Source organism: Hyalella azteca, unplaced genomic scaffold (assembly GCF_000764305.2).
Source record: "Hyalella azteca isolate HAZT.00-mixed unplaced genomic scaffold, Hazt_2.0.2 contig8532, whole genome shotgun sequence".
Lineage (NCBI taxonomy): Eukaryota > Metazoa > Arthropoda > Malacostraca > Amphipoda > Hyalellidae > Hyalella > Hyalella azteca.
The window spans coordinates 9178-32365 of record NW_025938623.1 but is presented as its reverse complement, the minus strand read 5'-3'; the positions used below and the strand labels follow the sequence as shown (position 1 = coordinate 32365).

General features: G+C 37.4%; 2 protein-coding genes across 3 annotated transcripts; both read right to left on the bottom strand.

Annotated features, from left to right (window-relative positions):
• Positions 1-8304: 8304 nt before the first annotated feature.
• LOC108682333 lies at positions 8305-10931 on the bottom strand. Of its 2 annotated transcripts, XM_018171478.2 has the most exons (3): positions 10890-10931; positions 10034-10192; positions 8305-9629 (listed from the first exon to the last, which is right to left on the bottom strand). In XM_018171478.2, the coding sequence occupies exons 2-3, from the start codon at positions 10149-10151 to the stop codon at positions 9031-9033; spliced, it is 717 nt and encodes a 238-aa protein (XP_018026967.1). In that variant the 5' UTR covers positions 10152-10192; positions 10890-10931; the 3' UTR covers positions 8305-9030. The 2 variants fall into 2 exon arrangements, with proteins under 2 accessions (XP_018026967.1, XP_047737619.1); XM_047881663.1 differs by lacking the exon at positions 10890-10931 and having other exon boundaries at positions 10034-10290.
• Positions 10932-15978: 5047 nt separating this feature from the next.
• LOC108682330 lies at positions 15979-19680 on the bottom strand. Its single transcript, XM_018171476.2, has 3 exons — positions 19119-19680; positions 17506-17850; positions 15979-17014 (listed from the first exon to the last, which is right to left on the bottom strand). Exons 2-3 carry the CDS (start codon positions 17816-17818, stop codon positions 16470-16472), a joined length of 858 nt encoding a protein of 285 aa, XP_018026965.2. The 5' UTR covers positions 17819-17850; positions 19119-19680; the 3' UTR covers positions 15979-16469.
• Between the last annotated feature and the right edge of the window lie 3508 nt (positions 19681-23188).

Sequence of the window (23188 nt, the reverse complement as noted above, 5' to 3'; positions counted from 1 at the left end):
CGAGCACAGTAGAGCATTTCTTCCATAAATGAGAATTTGCGCTAAAAATTCCGCCTGTATCATGGGAGAACAACTTGTGCAAATGGATCACATTATCTTATTTGGCCGCAGTGTATAAAAACTGTATATGCTTCCGGAAGGGAAGCAATGCGTATCATATATAAAGTTGTACGTAAATACTAGATAAGTACGTTGTAACTATTAGGGTAGCAGAATGTGAGCAGTAAAGGAGCAGTACTTGTTCAGTAAGTGAGCATTTCTTATTCTGTAGCTAAACTGAACTTATTCTATAGTTTATGGGAGGCCCAGCCTCTAGGAAATGAATCAGAATATTCTATAGTTTCTTTATATTCTTTGATGATTTTTTATTGTTAAAAATATGAATAAATGCGTATATTTCCTCTGAAATTAAAGGCAAAAAAATCTGAATAAAAGAACGCTGGGTTTTGTTTCCTGGAAAATCTGGATAATAGAACGCTGGGTTTTGTTTCCGCGGTTTGTTAATTCAAAGTGAGAATGTGGAGAGAAATTTTTCATGAACCAACTTGCATGAACCATAAGTTCGGCTGCATCTTCATCCCAGTGACTTATAAAAATATTAACGAACATCATCGCAAAAATTGAATCAATAAAATAAAATGACTAGTTAGTCCATGCACTTAACTTTTTGACCAGCTATTTTTCAAATAGAATTTATGTGCGTGTTTTAAAAAGGAGTTATTTTTATTTATACCACCCTTTGCGGATTGCAGCAGAATTTCACGAATCAGGAAATCAAAATTTTGTGTCTATATGATGTACGACTTGTACGTCAACTAAAAGTAGGCAAAGTTTACTTTTTACTTGATTTTTTTTCTGGTGAGGAGATTCCCATTTCAAAGTGTAGTGAATTCGGGTTGTGGTTACACATAGAATTATTTTTTATGCATTATTCTAGCCTTAAATAGACCGTTTAGAAGTAATGTTGAAGTATCATGGAAATTAGCGTAAGTTGAATTTTTTGCTCGGTTCCGATATCAATCATTGATTTCAGGCTCGATGGAGAGCTGCGTTGTATTCAAGTTATTTTGAAATAATTAATTCAAGCTATAACTTACTTGATAGCGTAGTTTGTCCAAAGGTCCAGGTCCAGGTTATTCGCGAATGCTGCTGCTATGTTGAATTGGTCAGCCAACAGAAAGACTTAACTCAAATAACTTATGGTAAAACCGCAATTGAAATAAAGGTTCCAATGAAATTGTAACAATTGAAAGAACGTGTCGATTGTAACTCCCGAAACTATCAGATTTAGACAAGCGGTAATAAGGACTTATAAACAATATATTATAGCCTGTTTGCACAATATGTGCACAAACTGTGTAAATTAAAAAAATAACAGGTTTTCCAGTCCCAGTGCGCATATATATATGGGAATATCTATTTAGATAAATTTATGAGGAATTAGTAAGTAGTGTGGAAAGATCGGTAGAAATTGATAGGCAGGATTGGAACATTTTTTATCTTTGTTTTCCAACCTAAAAATTGTGGAGCACTCAACAGGATTTGGATACGAAAAAATGGCTTGAGGATTTGTTAAATTTCGTTGCGTTATTTGACAAAATAATTAGTAATTGTGCATCCACAAATAATCTTACTTACTAGGCTCCAGTAAAATTATGAAAAGTAAATAATAAGTTAAAAAATAAAGAATTTCCGAACCTGTGGCATTAAAATTATTGAAGATAAAACAACTAGACTGAGAAACTGGATTTAATATAATTAAGGGGATTAAACGAAGAAGAAGCTTAGCATCTAATTGAATTTCGTTCGGTTCGGTTAACAGTGAATTATGAAAATAATATTAATTCTACGACTATTTTATTCTACTATTATTGAAAATTTAAAATGGAAAATTGTATCAACATGTACCTACGAAAAAAATTTTCTTGTAGAGTTAGCCAAAGAATAGTTTTCTACTAACGGTAAAAATCTCAAAAAATTGTGTTATAGCTGGTAACCAAAACAAATCTATTTGTGATGCTACATTAATAATTGTCCATAATAGCATTTAATTTTGTTCACGATTCATCGGAATATCTGTAACAAATCTGTTGCTGTCATTCGCATATCCCAGCATGGTATTTAATGATGGAATTTCATGAGATAATGAATGTAAAGGGGGTTTATTTAAGTTTGATGGGAACGATAGTTTAACTATTGCTGTCTGATATGAGATGCGGATCTTATTTTAGATGCTGAGAAAAAAAAATATTTCTTGAATATAGGAACTTCTGTTTTCTGCCTGTCCTTTTAGTTTTACAATTAAATATATTGGATCGAAGTATCCAGATAGACTTCTTGAATATGAAACAAATGAAATTAAGACCAACTCATGACGGCCCGTATGCTAAATAGGGCACTAGCACTACGAAGTAGCACTATGCACTACGAAGTGTCCTGTTCAACCTCACCCGACAGCGAGACATCCTCCGTGCCGCCGACCCCACTTCCGACGATGTAGCGGCCCTCACTGCCCGTATCCACCAGCTCACCAACGACAACAAAAAAGCCCGCTGGAAACAATACCTCTCTACCTTTAACCGCCACACCAACGTAAACCGCCTCTGGTCAACAATAAAGGCCCTGGCCGGCAAACCTAAAAACTACCCCAATATCGCCATCAACTTCAATGAGAGGCCCATCAATAACACCAAAAAGCTTGCTGATCGCTTCAACAGTCTCTTCACGGCTGTCACTCAACACAGGTCTAATAAACTCAATAGAATCACAACCCGGAAGTCAAAGAACCTCGACCTATCGGACAGTCCCTCCTTCTCATCGGCACAAGTGGCCAACGCAATCAAACAATCCCGTCCCTCCAAGGCTACTGGACCAGACAAACTAACCATCTTTNAATTAATTATTCCCTAAGTAATTCTCATTCTTTGCAGAAGATTGATGTAAAATGTCTAATTGTGATGGTATATAATGGTACTAGTGAAAATTGTGATGGTGAGCTGAAATTCGCAATGCGTCTGCACACCTTTCCCATCATATATTCAAAGGCCCGTACGCTTCCCAAAGACATCGAACAAAAGAGAGAAGCATAGAAAGTTCTTGCAGAAGAATTCAAAATGACTCGAAAAAAAAGAAAATTCAAAACATGATATCAAAAACAAGAAAAGTATTTTCTACTTCTACGCTGTTCATCTGTTTCGCCAAGGAAAACGTCAGCCATATGAATAACATGTTGTTCACTGAAGCGGTACACTTTTTTATATTCATGGCATGTAGTTCCTGAGGTTTTTACGCGATGATGCCTTTGAATAAGCCAATCAGATCCATAGCTGACGAAGTAAACAAGGTTAAATATACCGTAGTGTCATCGTGAAGTGCGGTGTGTAGGACACTTCAGATTTTTGTAGTGCGCGTTATGCTTTTGGCCCTATTTAGCATACCAACCGTAGTGTTCCATGCCGCACTATGGCTTGTAGTGCGTAGTGCTCCTTCGTAGTGCTAGTGCCCTATTTAGCATACGGGCCGACCTTATGATGAGTTCAGGACTTCTCAGTCCACGGTCACGCTGATGCGCCGAAAACACAATGAATACACTATTTGTGGCATTAGTTAGACCACACCTTGAGTTTTGCAACGTTGCCGGGTCCCCCAAACTTCAGAAAGACAAGAAACTTATTGATGGTGTTTTGAGGAGAGCAACTCGAGTCGTCCCAGGATTTAAGGATGTAGCTTATGAGCAGCGCCTGGAGATGATGAACATTCCTAGTATGGCAAATGGGATAACTCGTGGCGCCTTTTAGAACCTTACAAATACACTCATAGCTATTACCGGGATGAGAATTTATTCACGCTAAACACGGAGGGGGGTCATCAGTTTAAAATAAAGAAACCAAGGTGTAATATATACTGCGAGGCGGCACTTCTTCTCTCATCGTGTGGTTGATCGGTGGAACGGGCTGCCAGCGGAGATTGCCGAGGCGACAGCGCTGAACGCCTTCAAGAACCGACTTGACTCGTATATGCCGAGTCAAGTCGACCACTAGACATGATATATGGTATACAGTATATGTATATGGTATAAGGTATATGGTATAATGTATATGGTATAAGGTATATGGTATATGGTATATGTATATGGTATACGGACAATTGGACTGGGCGCTCTTAGAGAGCGCGCATTGCCGAAATTTTTTGACTTGACGTGGCCATGTGGCCATTTTTTTAGCAGTTTGTGTTTGAATGCAAGACGACGAGACTCGACGACAGGCCCTCGTCGGCCTAATCATCTGCGTCGATTCATGCTATGCTATCATGTGGCCATTTTTTTAGCAGTTTGTGTTTGAATGCAAGACGGCGAGACTCGACGACAGGCTCTCGTCAGCTTAATCATCTGAGTCGATTCATGCTATGCTATGCTAAAACAAACACGACTGAATACATTTACAAAATAAGATACAACGAACGTGTTCAAGACATACTATACGAACGCGTTTATGACATACTTACTAACGTGTTATGTTTAGTAACTTGTGGCCGATCATGAATTTTTATAATTAGCTGGGGTTTGATCATGTACTTAACTCAGCCCTCTAGCTTGTGGCTCCCAAATATTCTCTAAAGCCCACCCTGCTGCTTTGTGTGAAACTTCAATAATGTAGACTCCGGAATAGACCTGTAGGTTTTACGTAGCTTTAATGTTAGTTTGGGTAGATCTGGCATAAAGACAAGTTATTAGACTTTATAAAAAGAAATCACAAACTATAAGGGAAAAGAAGACGAGCCAGAGTGACCTCAACTGTAGCAGCAACACGATACTATACTGTGGAATGGAGGCTTGAAGATATGAATTGATTGCAGATTTATTGATCAATCAATCACCGGTTAGCTATCATCTCATACTGTACCTTGTTCATGAACCGCAATGCCCAATCAATTTACTTCTCATTCCCGTGACCACGACGTTAAAGTGAGTCGGTATCATAACTACTGTAAACGATTCGTGATGAAGCGCATGTATATCGAGTATATGTGTGCCTAACTCTTTTTTCCCCCTATATCCTCCATTTCAAGTCTCATATCGTATGTATCCTAGTTTTTTCGGCTGTGTAGTAATTTACTAATTAATAATTAAAATTTGTGATTTCTACTTAATAATTTTAAGCTTACTCATATACGAGCTTTATCATAAGCTTTATAATCGGAATAAATAAAACTTCTGCACTATCTTTCAATGCAAGTTCCCCTATCATCAACTTTACACGCCTCTCATTTATCTTTTTTATACTATCTATATTCGTATAAGAAGTAACAATCACAACAACTCTAAAAATATCAATAACCTGATCTCTGCTGACATGAGGTTCCTTTATCTATAGTCAATGCATAATTATTGCCCATATAAGATGATGATCTGCGTAGGCGACGTATAGGCGGTATATAATACCAGTAGTTAACTATAGTATATAACGAACAACAAACGGACGGTTACTAAAACTTGAAACGTATCATTAAATAAGCTACGGGTAAAACTGATAACAGCTTGTTACTAAAATTAAATATAGCAGCAGCAACAATAAAAATGACACTGATTAAGAACCGGATTAATCGGGAACTTGTTTGTAGAAAGCTGCAGCATATCCAAATTCAAGTCAATACTCAGACTGACTCAGAATAAAGTCACGGACTTTTGTCATTAAAATGAATTTGGAGCAATCTTCTTTGAAACCACTAAGTAACTCATTCATATTTTACACAATTGAAAACCCCTTTACTATTCCCAATTTCTAAACGAACTGGGGACAAATTGACGATTCAAAACAATAAATTGACGATTCAAAACGAAGTTTAATGTGGGAACGAGTCTCATTCGTGAATTTTAGAAGCCGAAATTTATCAAAACGAACAAGTTTTAAAATTCTAGACAGCCTATATAATTCGTTGGTGAGAGTCAATATTGTTAACACATCTTACCATAAGGATTGACCGCAGTAACTAATTGAGAAACGTGATGGTCGTTTCATTTAATGAAAGGCAGTTTTAGAGTTTCTATAAAACAATAAATAAAAATCTTTATAATGAGGAAAAATAATGCACCACATGGGCTGTACTCAGTCCCATACAAACGTAGATAGTTTATTTTTAAATCAAATCATTACATTACAAAATATTTATATATACATACAACGTTTCGGAAAACAAATGCACTAGTCACCAGTGATTTTTCACCGTCTCCATACGAATCTAATTCCTGGAAAGAATCTAAGCCAAGAATTATATTGCTGGACACAATAAATTTAGCATCATGATAGATTGGGTTTCACAGTCAATGAATATTGGATAAATTTTGAGCGTACCTAAATTACTCAGGATTCGAAGCAGTTTTTATATTTTTTCTCAGAAACAATCGAGTTCAGAGACCAAAAATAGTATTTCTATTTTAGCTAAATTGTTAATTTTTGCTACCTACTCAATGAGTTGACACCAACATATCTTATTACTTTGCTTAAGCCACAAATTAAGCAAAAATGTAAAAAAGCCGACTAAATGTTAAAAGCCGATGACCAGCTTTATCATCAGTAAAAAACTTGAGAAATACCATACAAGAAAATTAAAAAGCATGAAAAATTGCAAACAAAAATCCCTGCACACGATATTCGTCAAATTTCATGTAGATATTACGTGGTGTCATTCCGACGCATTCAGAGAATAAGTGAGATTTTGTCTAGATCAGTGGTTCCCAAACTTTTTCAGGCTGGCGCCCCCTTTGGCTCCCTAGTGAATTTCTAGCGCCCCCCACAGACACATATAAAATCATGCGCCTCTTTCTATAAAATTTAGTACGCTGCAATATTAAAAGATAAAGGTTAAACACAAATGTGTATTTCACAAATAGAACCCCTTTTAGTGACCAAATATGTTTTTCAGCCGTTTTAACTGTTTCAGCACTAGAAACCTAGGACTTTTCGGGCAAATTTACGGCCGGACTCGTGGCCGGTCTCACGACCTATCTCCAAATTCAATTATCAAGTTATATCACCCAAACTAATGAACGCAGCTCAATAAAACTTGTAACATGAATTCATCAGAACTTGACAGTGATGTTTAGCTTGCGAAATTTTTTAAATATCACCTTCATTCGTGAGTTATATTGCGATACAAATTCGCAGTGATCAAAGAATTTCTTCCAAACCACCGCACAGATTTGAACGAAATTTTGAATATACATTCATAACTACCAAATGATGTTTTTTAGATTAAAAAAATTTTTGATTATACCGTCGTTTGCGAGATTTTATTTTTCATTTCACAGTCATTCTTGATTTCACACTTCCATATTCGCTTTCGTTTGGAAGTTATACAGATATAGGATGAACGACCGGCTTTTCTACCGACTGGTTTAACCAAGAGCCGTTTACGTATAGCCGTATAACTCGCAAACGAAGGCAAAACGAAAAAATTGTAACGAGCTAAGCATCACCGTTGCTAAGGTTAGGTATTAAAATACTAAATTTCATTCAAATCTGTTCACTAGTTTGGAAGAAATTTCTTGATTACTGCGAAGTAAAGCACGTATTGCTGTTTAAATCATGAATGACACTCGCGAACGAGGGCACAAGCGAAACAATTTTGACGAGCTTAACATAACCGTTCGGTACTTAGGACTGTAGATTCAAAATTTCGTTCGAATCTGTTCAGTAGTTTGGAAGAAATTCCTTGATCACTGCGAATTTCGGCCCGTAAAGCCACCATATAAGAATGGCAAAAAAAAATTGAAGGCAAAATTCTAAAATTTTTCACGAGCTTTACATTACCGTACCGTTAGGTCCTAATGAATACGTGCACCACGTTTCATCGAGTTAAGTTCAGTAGTTTGAGAGATATTCCTTGATCATTGAATTTGGAAATTGGTCGTGAGACCGACCGCGAGTCCGGCCGTTAATTTGTCGGCGACGTAAACCCAGGAGAGGTTAAAAAATATAACGCCGTATTCACTGCATTGAGTGACAGAGAGCGCATTTTCTCGTCGACGAAAACGTGAAGTCACGGACGGAGACAGACGGACGGACATGGCGAGCACAATAGTGTATTTTTTCCATAAGTGAGAAAATGCGCTAAAAACAGATCTGGGTGAAAAAACCATCGCTGGGAGTCATGTGCTGCACGTGTTGTGTACAAATCGTCAAACAAACGTTCGAACATCTAACTGCGACTTCGGACTGTCGCCCCCCTATCGCCCCCCTACAGCCCTCTTCTTCTTTACCGCCCCCCAAAATCTTTCCATCGCCCCTAGGGGAGGGATATCGCCCACTTTGGGAACCACTCGTCTAGATATTGATGCAATTTTGCTCTCTTATGGGTCACCTTCACTCAGTTTGACGTAGAATAAGGGCGTATCAGTGCTACGTGCATAAAATGCGTCATTATTTGGAAAGTGTGACCTATTCTTTTTCTTAGTTATACACTGATGTGCTCTGCGCTGCACATCTGTACTCGTAAACTAGTTGACTGTACTCGTAAACTCGTCGGAATCCAACACAACTGTACTCGTAAACTCGTCGGAATCCCACACAACTGTACCCGTAAACTCGTCGGAATCTAACACAATTGTACTCGCAAACTTAATCTTTAATTCATTGGGTGATAATTCAGATTCACCGTAAAGTAAGTTTGTCCGTTCAAGACTCTTGTGCTTCAGATTCTACGATCAACGAATAGCTTAAGATTTTTTAACTGAAATCGTGTTAAACCAACGCCTAAAGTTCTCATCGGCTTAAAATGGTAAATCGATTGATATTTACGTTCCTTTTCCCGTTTTTTTGGCATTATGGTTTCAATCTTTGCTGTGTAAATATAGTCTTTCTGTTGAATTTACTTGTAATCTTGAAAGATTTTGAATTGATGATGGAGCTCGTTTTATAAATGTTTTGAATAAAGATATGGAGAATATTTTCGGCGTTTTCTGAAGAGCGTCTGATGATCATTTCTGCGGGAAAACTGGTCGCTACATGCAAGTCCACCTGAAAATTGGCGAGCCTATCTACTACTGATCTGTTTTATTTTTAAATTATTGATAAATTGATCCAGAAATGATCCAAGTATACTCATATTCCACTTGAAACCCAACTTTCGAAGAACCCTTGCTACGAAATGCTGGCAGTTTCTTTCTCTTAGGTGGTACCGTTCTCCAATTATGACCTTAAAGACCAGCTCTAAAGATGAGATTAGATTTTCGACAGTCTTTAGCTTTTTGATTAAACCGAGACTTTTTGAAGGTATATTTTTCAGCAGGATATTTTTTCCATATCGGTAAATTTTAATTGATTTCCTAATGACTTCTTCTTTTTCACAACTTCTTTGCACTAAAATTCCTTCTTTTAACCTTTCAAAAGACCACCAAGCCTGCCCCACCCGTATAGTTATGAACTCATGATAAGCACCCTTCTTGAAAAGGTAACTGTTCGGTTTGGGACTCAACGGACCTGCATTAAGGGGAGCTTTGTACTCGTCAACCGCACCCAGTAGCTCACCATCTACTTTGGCGCAACTCTTCATCACTTCCCACAGCTGCTTCAGTGATATTTTCAGCATTACTCCCGTTTCTAGTTCAGCGAAGATAATCTTCGTTGCTGAATCTGGAAATGATAGAATAAATGGTCTCATGGGTACTTCATCTATCTTTATCTTGGGAAATAAGTAAGGATGAGTTGTTTTTAGTTGGACTAATTTAGATTAGAGATTTACGTGGATTTTTGATTACGGATGTCATTAGTATTTTGAAATACGCACGTTCTACTACAGTCATCACCAGGTAACTTTCTTGCCAATAGTATTTTAGGTGGTGCAAAACAAGATAGTTTAAAATTGTTCGAGATTGACTAAGAGATTAATGACGAGTTCGAGATTGACTTAGTCCTGTGCATCCAGCTATGACTTACTGTCTGAGAATTCCGATCGCTTTCAAGTGTATGAATTTTGGCCATTATGCTAATCATGCGGCTACTTTTCCGGCTTGAGAACCGAAATTAAACAATCTCACCTCCGTTCGATGAGATCTCCAACAAGTGCCCATCAATGTCCAAAGTGAAGCCCTCGACGCCGCTTGGAATATCGGCAATTGCTGAGCTTAATGAAGCAGATGACCTCAGAGAAGGCATCTCGTCGGTGGTAACATTCAATTTACGTGGTTCAGTCACGCCTGAATAAAATAATTGTTCAATGTAAATGTAAGATATAGGTCCCAGAAGTCGTATGATGGATTGTTTAAGATTTTCTAAGATGATTTTAAGGAGCCCGAAATTGACATAATCAAAAATAAAACGAGTGACTTCATGAATAAGAAAAGGAGATTGGAGCTGAGCGATTAAAAATACAATACTTTACATAAAACGAGTTTGAATGAAGGACTAATTAAAAATAATGAAATAAAATTTAATACAATGAATCAAGAGTAATTCATAACAGCGGTTACGAGGCTTCTCAACTCAAATTTATTATAGGTATTATTACAGATTTATTTCGCTTCTGAGTATTATTGCCATCACTCTTAATATTAACTATTATCCTCTACAAACGGAGCGTTATATCCATCTGCGAATCGTGGTCACGATCATTCAATTCGATTAAACAACGAATTGTTGAAAAGAAAATCTAAGTGAACAATGAATAAAAGGCGCAACAGAAATAGCAGGACAAACCGCACTTCAACATTCGGAAAGAAATAAAAGTCGAGTTGAGATGCTCGTAAAAATTCTTGATATGTAGAACAGCATATGTTTACTTCATGGGTTCGACCAACTTTCACAAAATTTTATGAATCTGAATACTGACTGTTTAAGAATCACACACAAAGAAATTTCCGATAAATCAAGTACATGTAAAAGGGCGATTATTACGTTAAATTGAAAGCGGGACGTTGACTTTCCTCGCAGAAGAGCTGCTTGCTACTGAAAGCTTGCCAGCTTATCATGCAATCAAGCGTCTCAAGATAACGAGCTCAAGATAAGGGACTAAAGATAACAAGCTCGATATAAGGAGCTGATCACGTACCGAGAACCATCGACTCGGTGATTTTGCGACGTCATGCCTGTCTTAAACCTTTACCGTATTGTAACCGGCGAAATATTGTCACGCGCCTACTTCCCAAAAAGGATACATTCTAGTGAGCGCAAAATGACTTGCACTGATGGTTGCCGCCACGTACGACAACTTTAAAATCTTTTCTGCTGCGTACAAACGTTCCCAGGTTGCTACACTCAATAGTTTACGTATAATTTAAGTTGAAAGTTATGTTCCCGGAGGGTAAAATACGGCGGTACAGGGTTAAGAGGCTGAGGTACCGTCGTCAGGCCGCGCCCAGTCCTATGGAGTTTCTTCACTATTTCTTCAAACTATAACTCCTCTCCTAAAAAAGAAAGACGGCTGAAATCTGGAATGCTAATTCAGAGGTTTTTTCTTCATTTCACGTACTTTGATAAAATTTGATGAAATTTGCAAACTTTTCATTTCAACTGTTATTAGGAAGGCTAAAATTTTGCACTCCCATGTTTGTGAAGCTAGCGAATTTTCTACTATTTTCTCGATGAAGGCAGGTTAACCTATTCATTCTTCATTGATCGGTGAACCATTCACTTAATTTCGAATCAGAGTTCCTGTGTCAGATATCAATCATTTAACCCCAATAAATTTTTGTGAAACTTCAGCAGATTAAAACAAGAATAATTGGCGCATCGTTGTTCTACAGGGTGGGCCAAAAAGCACGGACCATTTTCATTTTTTAACATATTTTTTATTTCTCATTATTTTTCATTTTCTTAATATTAATTTTTTTTTATCCTGGAAATTAATTATGGAGAAATTCAGTACCGTCCAACGTACAAAAATTGTAAAATTTTATTATCAAATTCAAGGCTCAATAATTCAAACTCAAAGAGCATATGGAAGGCATTTCAATGTAAAAGACAAGAACCACAAGCAACCGCAAGATTGTGCCAACAAACCGCTATCTTTAATGGAGCTAAAGGATAACATCACTAGAGAAATAAGAGAAGTAAGCCCATAAACTTTTAAAGTTTATGGCTGAGGTAACCGAAAGAGCTGCAATTTGTGAAGTAGAAAATGGATGGCATAGGCAGAATGTTATTTTTCACAACGATAAGTATATTTGTAACAAGAATCAAATTATATTTGTGTTAGAAAATTAATTTCCGTCGCCTTGACTCTATGATACTAAAATTTCATGCCTATTACCGTTGAAATAAAAAAGTTATTTAAAATTTAAATGGTTCAGTGACTTTTGGCCCACCCGTTACATTCGTTGACGAGCAACCTGCCTCGCTGAAAGCTTCTTATACGGTCCCTCTTCTAGCTTTTCTTCCCCACTACCTGCCAAAGCCATGGCCTCGCCAGCCCACAAAATCCCCCATCTGTGTTAGGTGGTGATGGCGTACTAGCCTTCTATTTTCCGCTGGGGTGTTAACTTTGGCTTTGGTTAAGCGGCATCAAAATTACAGCGCATTCGTAATGTATTCTCACGTAACACTCGACTTCTAAAATTCAATTAAGCCTCATCTTCAAAGCCGATGTTTTCAAGTTCGTCCAATGCCATTTAAAGTTTCTGCATTATGTTTCTTCAGCATAAGAACTAACCAGCGTCGGCATGAAAAAGGTGTTTACACATGCCTGATGTGTTGCCATCATTGAACTTGTTAATATCGCCACAAAGTTTAACGACTATTTGCTTGGTTTATATCCCAGCCATCATGGGTCTCTCCAGCATGTTCTTTGCTCCTTAAAATATTTCCATTTACCACATCTGATTCATGGCATCTTGCAGGGCCTAAGAAAGCCATCCACATTCCACCAAGCAGCTGACCGATCGACACTGCTCACATGTTTCTCGTCATACGCGGTTGAAGGATCAACAGCAACATCATTCACTAAATATTCAGCCAAACATCGCCAAATCTGCCAACTAATTTATCTGCGAAATTAGTTTGGCAACCAAATGTCGCCTAATCTGCCAATGACTAGCAACTGCCCATTGAAAGTTGGTATTCTTTAAACACGCGTTCGGAATGTGTCGTTGTGCTTTCGTCTAGAAATGAATATTTTGTCTTGCCTTGAATATTTGAGACATGTCTCGTCTCGTTATGTCATGTATCGCTACATATCTATCAGTCTCGTATCGTTTCATAATTATAGGGAATCGGGATACAAGATTTTAAGTCCCAGGACACAAGTCCTGTCCCGGTCCATTCGTTTAATCCGGGATAAATTTTACCCTCTTGTCCGCTATTTTTTTCCCAGCAATTTCTCGTCTCGTCCCGGTTGTCCTAGTTCATTTCGAGAAAATTATTCCGAGAAGCAGGAGTTTACTAGTGCGTGCGTCGGCATTCAAGTGCATACGTTGACATCCTAGTACGTATACGTCTAAACCTTAGCTCGCACTCTGTACATTTCGTTCAGCGAATCGACGTTTTGACATTAGTTTCAATTTCTTGTGAAGTAAATTTTTTTAGTGTTGTTATATCAAACTTAATTACTGTATTGAATCATATTGAAATTAACAAATTTTAATTAAGCTGTTTATAGTTTTTCCCTTTCGTGTCTGAAGTAAGTAATGTACAAATGGGACAATAAAGTTATCCATTTGTTCTGCGACATTCAGTAACAGAAACGGAGGGCAGGAGTGTCTGGAGGCGGTCGCCTCGGTTCGTTCATTACCAGCAACTCGAACTTGCATAGCAACGAAACCTGGCAATGATTTTGCAATAGATTGAGTTACATTGTTAAAAAAGAGTGTGCCTAAGCTAATCATGGTTTACGTCCTTTGAAGTTGAGGCCTGGAGATCCATCTATTATTTGTTGATTGAATAAAATCATTTTTAGCGCATTTTCTCATTTATGAAAAAATGCCATATTGTGCTCGTCATGTCCGTCCATCCGTCCGTCTGTCCGTCCGTCCGTCTGTCCGTGACTTCACGTTTGCGTTGATTTTGAGAAAATGCGCTCTCTGTCACTCACTGCAGTGAGTACTGAGTTATATTTTTTATACATTTAATCGAATACATCTAATACATACAATTATAATGAATTTAATTTAGGTCTTACCGGAGTCTAAATGCCTAGAGGGTATGATAACGATGGTAATGAGTAAGTCAAATATGGTGAGGCCGATTTCGGACATCGAAAGTGCCGTTCAGAAAGATTACCAAAATAGAAATTACGTTCAAGTGTAGATTTTTCATTGCTCTCTTTAGTTGGTATAATATATACCTGCAGGTTCATTCTTCAAATGATGCATTATAGATCGTAAGAAAGCAGTACCGTGCATCCTCTCAAATTCAAAGGATGCCTTTTCAGTTATTTTGCCATTTAAGCAATCACATGATACAAAACTTACAAGTGGAAATCATAAGTAGTAAGAATCAATATAATTCGATAGAAATGAAACTTATATGCGTGAGTGTAAACGTGTTTCAACTCATCAACAAGTTTGTAATTAATTACTCAGCAATATCATACTCTTTTCTTCGGTGATATTATGAGATCAATTTGTATGCTCATCAATCATTCGCTTATATACAATTTATCAAAACACAGACAACATTTAATGTCATCTTCTCCATACGTTCATGTCATGCGACTTCCGAAGCCGCCGAACGTTTTTGACCGTTGACTTAATTTAACAGTTCTTGTTGCTCAGCAATCACACAATTATAACCATGGACCGTGTATACTATTTCAACACGCCTAAGTACACGTAGCGGCCTGAGTTTAATCAGTGGCCTAAGTACACGCAGTGGCATAAGTACACGTAGTGGCCTAAGTACTCGTAATGGCCTAAGCACACCTATTGGGGCCCAATTACTCGTAGAGACCTGACTACACGTAGCGGCCTAAGTACACGCAGCGTCTTAAGTTCACAGAGTGACCTAAGTACACGTAGCGGCCCGAGTACAGGTATCTGGCCCTAATAACATGTAGAGGTTTGATTACACGTAACGGCCTAGGTATAGGCAGCGACATAACTGCATGCACTTAGGGCGATTTCTCTCGTGTGGCTTAAGCTTGACAAGCTTTCAGTGATTGACTGTTGGGCTTACAAACTTGCAACTATGTAATTTTGAATGTACGGCCTCATATTTGTCTTGCAGCCACAGCATAGTACTTATGCTTCGGCTCACAAGCATTTATTTATAAACAGGACCGTTATTGAATTGCTTTATTTCATTTACACGTCATTAACTTCCCTGTAAAGTGCATGCAGTTAACACTCTTTGACGCAGAATAGAATATGTATAGTCAATGTAAGTTATTTTGGGGCTCAAATTCCCATGAATTTGATAATCTTATAATTTTGAGGAGATTAACGAACCATGCCCCTCAACTTGAGCCCCATTTTTGAGCGTAAATTTCAATTACTTTGTTACGAGGTGGCTTACTGTTGGTTTTCTTTAAATTATGTTTCTTATCGATGTTGGTTCGATTATAATATCGATACCTTCCTTGATGAGTTTACCATTCAACAGCTTTCTGTGATCAATCGTGATGGCCGCAACGTTTAATATCCCTTCATTTTCCATTACACGAGTTGAAAACGCGAAGAAAATGTGAGTATATACATCGGATTGAATTTCAGTTGTAATATTAATTAATGTCGAAGTATTTAACTTGATAATATCAATTTTGATGGGATTGAAATTCCATGTGTTCATCAATTAATTCATTTATAACATTAATTCGAGATCGATATCAACTATTATCTATCATTAAATTTAGCATTTTTGCTTATTATTCTCAACCATCCATTACATTTTACCTTAATTCTGCATCTTTAGCAAGAGAAGCTAGCTGAGACATTAAATGGACTTTTAAGGAAAGAAACTTGAATGAGTGAATGTATAGTTCAACATTTATTCAGTGAATGAAAATTTGATCTTCATATAAATATCATTACTTCATTTTAATGTTATTGTGGATTCAATGCTCAGAGATAAATATTTGAAGACGTGTTCCAATCTTACATCTATAATAGTTGAAATTGGCAGTTGTAAAATTAATGAATACAAACAAAAGTAAATAATATCTTATAGGTATATATGTACTTAGCTATATTTTTAGGTGTCACAATCGAAGCATTAAATTTGCAAAAATTACAAACATCTCACTGCATTGTAGCCAAATAATACAGGTCTTAAGCCGTAAATGTTATTCTTCGATTATCGTCGCGTTTATGACTCAGTGTCTCGGTATACACCAATCATAAAATAATTCGTGAAGAGCTAACACTTCAAATTTGGAACGAAAAATTTTCTAGAATTACGTAAGCTGTTAGGAATCAAATTCCGGAATGTTTCATATTATCGGAAAAATTATCTTTGAACATAAGTTTACCCATAAAAACACATCAGGGCATCGTCTACACCTTTGTCTATTTAAGAAGTTGAATGGCCAAGTCACGCCCGAAATAATCAATTATTATAATTGAACCCCATTTGGCGAAGGATCTTCCGAACGAAATGCTGGCAGTTGTTGAGCAAGGCATCGAATGGACTGTTAATTATCGCCTTAAACTCTTCCTTCAACACTGAGATGAGATCATTTACGGTGTCAAGCTCGTTGCTAACACCAAGACTCTCTGAACGTCGTGTCTGCAGGACGGAGAAGCCCTTTACACGGTCTTCTTTCATTGATTTCTTAATAACCGCATCAGCCTGAAGACTCCTTTGCACCAAGATGCCCTCTGCATACCTTTCAAAGGACCGATAAGCTCGCCCAATGCGTATGGTTACAAACATATGAAAAGCATTGAAGATAAGGCTGAAGACGCTGCCTTCGATTGGAGACTTCTGGCTGCTCTCCAGAGGAACTTTGTACACATCAACAGCACCCAAATCTTCACCGTCTGCCTCTGCACAACGCAACATTGTTTCCCATAGTTGATCTGGCGATATTTTGAACACTTCTCCTGTTTCTCGCTCTGTTCTCGGGTCGAAGAAAATCGTCGAAGAAGAACCTGAGAAAATATCAGAAGAATTGATCTTATGAACTTGCTATTCTTGTTCAGTGATCTCCAACTTTAAAATGAAAGGTGATAACCTCAATTATGTGGTACAATTAATTTATCGAGAGGGAAATGATGTTAAGATTGTCAATAGCTATCGTAAAACTTTTTTGTGAAATATACTCGCGATTCTGAAGCGTGTGTGACGGAGCATAACAAACAACGGGAATTTTTTGACAACTGAGCTCGATGAATTTCAGAAAGAATTTGATAATTTTATAAATATCGAACAAGTGATATCATAAATGAGCTTTATCGCACTATTAAGAATTAAAAGTACAAGTACTAGTCTTCGTTCGTTACATTTGTTATCACGCAACCGAATTACCGCGGTGGAATCTTCATTACATGATGTAAACAATCATAAGCCTAAAATCATGGCCGCTAATAAGTTGAAAAAATTCTCTCCACCGAGAAGCAATAAATTTCATTCTAGAACTCACCTCCACCGAGAGCGCGGCTCGATGAGCGTTCACCGATTTTCACCACCGGGTGTACACTAACGGGAAAGTTCACCGATTTTCCATCAATAAGAAAACTGAAGCCGTCAGGAAATATAATATTTGATGTGATTTTTGATAAGAGCAGCTCCGCCGTAGACAAAACAGACATCAGATCGGTGGCAGCGAGAGCGCGGCTCGATGGGATGCTCACCGATTTTCCATCAGTAGGAAAACTGAAGCCACTGATGCCATCACGAAATATATGATTTGATGAGCTTTTCACGAGCGGCAGCGATGAACCCAAAAAAGACATCTCCTCGGTGGCAGCGCTTGCTTCAGTGCCGCCTGTAATATAATGAATGAGAACTATGAGTCACCCAAGTAACTCGAGAGGGAGATAATAATATGAACATCAATAATTTATAATATAATATTAATAGGCGTCAGTTTAGCCTGTAATAAATGGAATGATAACAATTTAAGTGGAGCCTGAAACGTAACTTGAAAGAGAAATGATTACTAATTTGTGTTTAAAATTTTTCTGATTTTAAAATGAGGTAATATTCTGAGGAATTAAGATTTCTAGGGATTCATTGAAATTAAAAGCAATATAATAGATGAGATTATGGAGACAAATATTTAGGAATGATAAGCGAGCCGAAAGGATGGTGAAAGAATATTATATATTAAAACATAGTTTAAGAATTGCTGCAAGCAATGAAGTGGGGCAAAATTATAAGCAGAAGAAAGGAGTGAAATGCATTTATTTTGGGCTGTTAATATGGTTATCTATAATCTATAAAGGATATCATATCTCAACAACGAGCAATTGACTAAGTTCGCCACGTCATACAATTTACAAATTTTCTATGGATAATGTATGGATGGTAAAATTTAGTTATATTAAATAATTTTTTACTCTAGTAACAATATATATCAATGATATTTTTGTCTATAGATATAAACAATGATGTCTACATAAATTTTGGTATTAATTTTGAAAGAGTTAAAAAGCCACTACGGCTCGTTGAATAGAATAATATTGATGGGAAAGTTCGGTAGCCGCAGCTTTGTTTTGTTCTTCGAAATGCCACTGAAAAGAGGCAAAACAGAGGAAGATGACAGAGAATTTCTCTGACGATCGATTTTACAAAATTATGTCGCGCAATGCATGCAATTTAAAAATTTATAATAAAATACGGTGTAATGATTGAAGAAATTCTAATTATTTCCGGTTGCATTATTTTTTTGTGTTACTGTAATGGATATTACGTTTGTCGCGGTATTGTCAACAATTGAGACTAATTTCGCAATTATCGTGATATTCTTTTTAGAGGCGGCGGAACTAACTGCGATAGTCGTTTGAGCCAATATCGTTGCAATCATCATAGTTATTAGTAGCAGATTTAATGGTAATCTTCAAGATTGTCATGATATTTACCGTTGTTGAAGTTATAGAAGTGTTTCGAATGCAGTAGTTATTTGTATGATGAATCTTCTGTTTCAGCTCAAAATTCATGAATTGAAACACAAAACCTCTTACAAGTAAACATAAGAATATTTCAAGAAATTTCAAATCAAGATTGTACAAAAAATTAACGAGGAACACTCACCAAAATCGCAGGAGAAGTTTGGCCAGCAGACACGTCAACCTTCCTTGATGAAGTGCAACCTGCGACTGAACTCTTGACTGCAGATGCTGCAGGATATATAAGGAGCAAGCTGAGGTGCACTCACAGTGCACAACCCTGAACTTTTGTTTCGGCGCCTCCCTCGAGTTATGCGTACACGACATACACTAAGAAATATTAATGGGACATATTGTCCTAATTGTTATGCACTTCCTTCACAAAGCACTGATACACCGTTACAGCGGGCAAAATTATGTCTGGATGACCCACACGAGTGCAAAGTGCGCGTAGCTACTAGGACAAATCTTGGTCATTTACCTGAGTGTAGCAAAATGTAACCTAGGTGTTTAATAGTCGGCGTTATGCATTAATTTTCATTCCTCAATCATTATTCTAACAAGTTTTTATTGAGATAAATGTTAGCTTTGAAATCGGGAAATCCGGGCGTAAAGGTTTTAAATATTGTTTGGATCTGAAGAAAATCTAATAAAGAAGAAAATCTAATATCTAAATGGTACATAAAATCGTGAAAGTATACCATTACGCTCGCAAACCATCACATTGAGTTATGCAGGAATAATTCGTGTGAACAGAAGTGGTGCAATCCGCCATACTCGGTTGCTTGGTATAAAAACGTTCTGTTCAAGCCGTTCACGTGTGTAGGGGACAAAGGCATCTCTGTAGGGGCAACGCGTACAAATTAATTCAATTGTTTGCTATAGTCCTTCTTAAAATTCATTTTTATAAACAATCTGAGTATGGCGCTCTTAGGCATGGAATTTACGTTATTCTTGGCATTGTCACAGATTTTACGACCACCATTATTACTATAAGGAATGTTTTGCATTTTATATCTAATAACGGCTCTGAAAATTTTTAATCATTTACTCCATTCCTTAATCCGATTTATTTCTCAAGTATCTATAAAGCATAGGTTGCTTCTAATACAGTACTAATGCCTTCATTCAAATATTTTCGCCACGGACACGTTTCTTGCAGGGTAGCCAAAAATGTTACTTTCTTACGCAAATGAAATGAAATCTCATAAAAAAATCAGTGAAAACGTACACGTAGTACGTACTCTGCCAACTGATCGTTCGCGAAATCGCGAACGATCCTCGCCCTAACTTTTTACAACACTTCTCTTTAACTTCACTTCTTGTTGTTTGTTTGTTTGTTTGTCTGCTACAAATCTTGTAATCGAAATTTAACACACTTCTACTTATCCTATCTGAAAAAAATTTATATATTAAAAAAAATTATAAATTAAAAAAATTGAAAAATTATTTTTTTTAATATTCGCAAATTAAATGAGTAATTCATTGTACATCAGTAAGATTGGAGACACTGGATTCTTTGGAAGTGTTGTCTTTAAAAAGTAATTTTTAAACGTATATTTTTATTTGTTCACCAACGCAGAGTCCTGCCGTTGCTTTGAACTTTACACTAAATTAACTTGATGAGGTTTTTGCAATACAATGTAACACATCAATAACTTCACAATTTAAGAATTGCGAACATTTTCAAAGATTTTGAATTTGTGAATGTAATACAACGATAAATCAAGTTGATAGCAAACGCGAGTAACATTCGGCAACTAAGCGGCAGGATGGGAGGGTCGGGGCAGAATTGCGGCACTAGCTTACATTGGTTTGTGTAAATAAACAATTAATGTGTGGCGTCTTTCATACGCCCGACATTCTGTCTTGTAGGATAGCATAGCACCTTCGGCGTTGAAGAATCGGCCTGGATTGGCCTGCCGCCGATTCCTGTACGTTTCGTGACTAATTCTCAGATAAATCTTCTCAACGGACGGTGGTTGGAGATCGTTTCTAGACTTTCAGTTGTTCAGTAGGGTACTAAGAATTTCAAGGCTAAACATATGCTCCCTTGTCTAGTCTGTTCTTGAACGTGTTTATACTCGGAGCGTCAACAATATTATCAGGGAGGCTGTTCCACATGTCGGTGACTCGAAGCGAGAAGAAGTGTTGTCGCATGGGTGAGTTGCACCGCAGTTTTTTTAGTTTGCAGCTGTGGCCCCTTGTGTTGATTCTTGTTATAAATTCCAGTAATCCTTCTGGGACCTTGTATAAACCATGAGCTTCAATGAGGTCACCACGCAGACGACGATACCATAGACTGGGAAGCTTCATGATCTTCAATCTTTCTTCATAAGACTTAGCCCCTGTAAGCCTGAAATTATCCTTGTTGCACGTCTTTGATTTCACTTGTTTCATTTGTTTTGATGTACTATCCCTAAATATAATTTTAATAGAAAATTCTTTCATTTAAAGTTTAAACAAGATTAATAGCTTCCACTGTTTAACTCTTAAGTGGACAACGGGTTTGTCCCACCCGCTAGCACGGTAACAACAGTGCCTGACGGGTTGTCTTCTGCCTATTTGGAAATCTCTGATCCATTGGAGTACATTCCTTCAAATCCCAAAGACTTCACTTAGCGCAACTGTCGCTCATGCGGAATACTGCCAAATCCCTTGGCAAAATCGAGGTACACTGTATCAACTGGTTCCTTTTCGTCCAGCAGGTGATTCCAATCATTCAAGGTAGACAGTTGATTTGTGGTACATGATCTGCCAGCAATAAAGCCATGCTGACAGAATAAAGCCATGCTGACAGGATAAAGTCATGCTGACACAATAAATCCATGCTGACAGAAAAAAACCATGCTAACAGTCTGACAGAACATTGTTAACAGTGAAGTGATCGATAATCCTATCCCTCACTACCGATTCCATCACCTAACACACAACACTTGTGAGACTGACAGGACGGTAGTTACCGGGGCTACATACGTCACCTTTTTTAAAACAATGGTGTTATTTGCGCTTCTTTCCAGTCGGCCGGCAAAGTCACTTTGTTCCAAGTTTTTCAAAAGAATACAGTTAAAGGGCCTACCAGGATGATTGCTAATTCTTTGAGTAATGTAGAATGGAAACCGTCTGATCCCTATGACTTTATTGTTGGGATTCAGAGAGACCGGGCGTGTGAGAACCTCCTCTTCGTGTATCTCAAAACTAGTTAACTTCGAGCCCTCTGGTTGCTCCTCAATAGCTGGGATAATGTTCAAGTCCTCATCTGTGAAGATGCTGCTAAAGAACTGACTTAAAATGTTGGCCTTACCTTCCTCAGAAGATATATTTCGTTGATTTACATTTAAATCAGCAATACCGTCCCCTGTCTTACACTTCGAATCAGCGCACAAAAAGAAGGCTTGTGGGTTCTTCTACTGATTCTTTTTTTAATTTCAATTAAAATTAAAAATTTTAATGTCTTCTTTCAAAGTTTTTCACTTTGAAGCGAAACGCTTTTTTACTTTGATTTCGAGCTTTTGCTCGAAGTCGAGTCCATAAATAACGCTTGTATGCTTCCTTCTTTGTCTCTTGCTTTGCTATAACTGCATTTTCCATCCAATGTGTTTTTCTCACTCCACCGAGCTTTATCTTTAGTTCACACGTATCAACTGCACGTGTTCTTGATGACGTGTTCTTGATGAATGACCATGACTCATTCATGTCCATAATACAGTCCAGAATGTTCGCTGCACTCACTGCTTCACGAAGTTTAACATAGTCGCCTTTCGCAAAGTTGAAACATTCACGCTTCCGAGGCGTCATTTCTGTATAGCACTTAATACTGAAAAACAATGACTGGTGGTGACTTTTGCCCAACGGAGCATGATAGATGGTGAAGCTCATCTATCATTGATTCTTCACTAGTAAACACTTGGTCTAAAATATTTGGAGTCTGTTTACCTCTAAAATGGATTGGCTAAGTTATGTTCTGGAATAAAAATGAGTCTCTTACAGACTCCATGAGCAAGGATGAAGAGTGATTCCCATCCCTTGTAGAGGATTCATCTGCCCAATCTCTTTCTGGATGGTTAAAGTCACCAACGATCAAAGTATGCGACTTGCTGAAAGTCATGCTCGGTGAAAGACTGTTTAGTACATTATCATTATCAGAGGAACAGTTTGACGATCTATACACGACATCAATGAGGAGGCTATCTCTGCCTTTTAGAGTAAGTTCGC

Excerpts from the sequence above, each read along its gene's own strand:
- LOC108682333 (XM_018171478.2), bottom strand. The coding sequence starts at position 10,151 with ATGCCTTCTCTGAGGTCATCTGCTTCATTAAGCTCAGCAATTGCCGAT. Across the intron at positions 9,630-10,033 it reads GGAGATCTCATCGAACGGAG|ATTCAGCAACGAAGATTATC; the intron begins GTGAGATTGTTT and ends TATCATTTCCAG.
- LOC108682330 (XM_018171476.2), bottom strand. The coding sequence starts at position 17,818 with ATGTCTTTTTTGGGTTCATCGCTGCCGCTCGTGAAAAGCTCATCAAAT. Across the intron at positions 17,015-17,505 it reads GAGCCGCGCTCTCGGTGGAG|GTTCTTCTTCGACGATTTTC; the intron begins GTGAGTTCTAGA and ends ATATTTTCTCAG.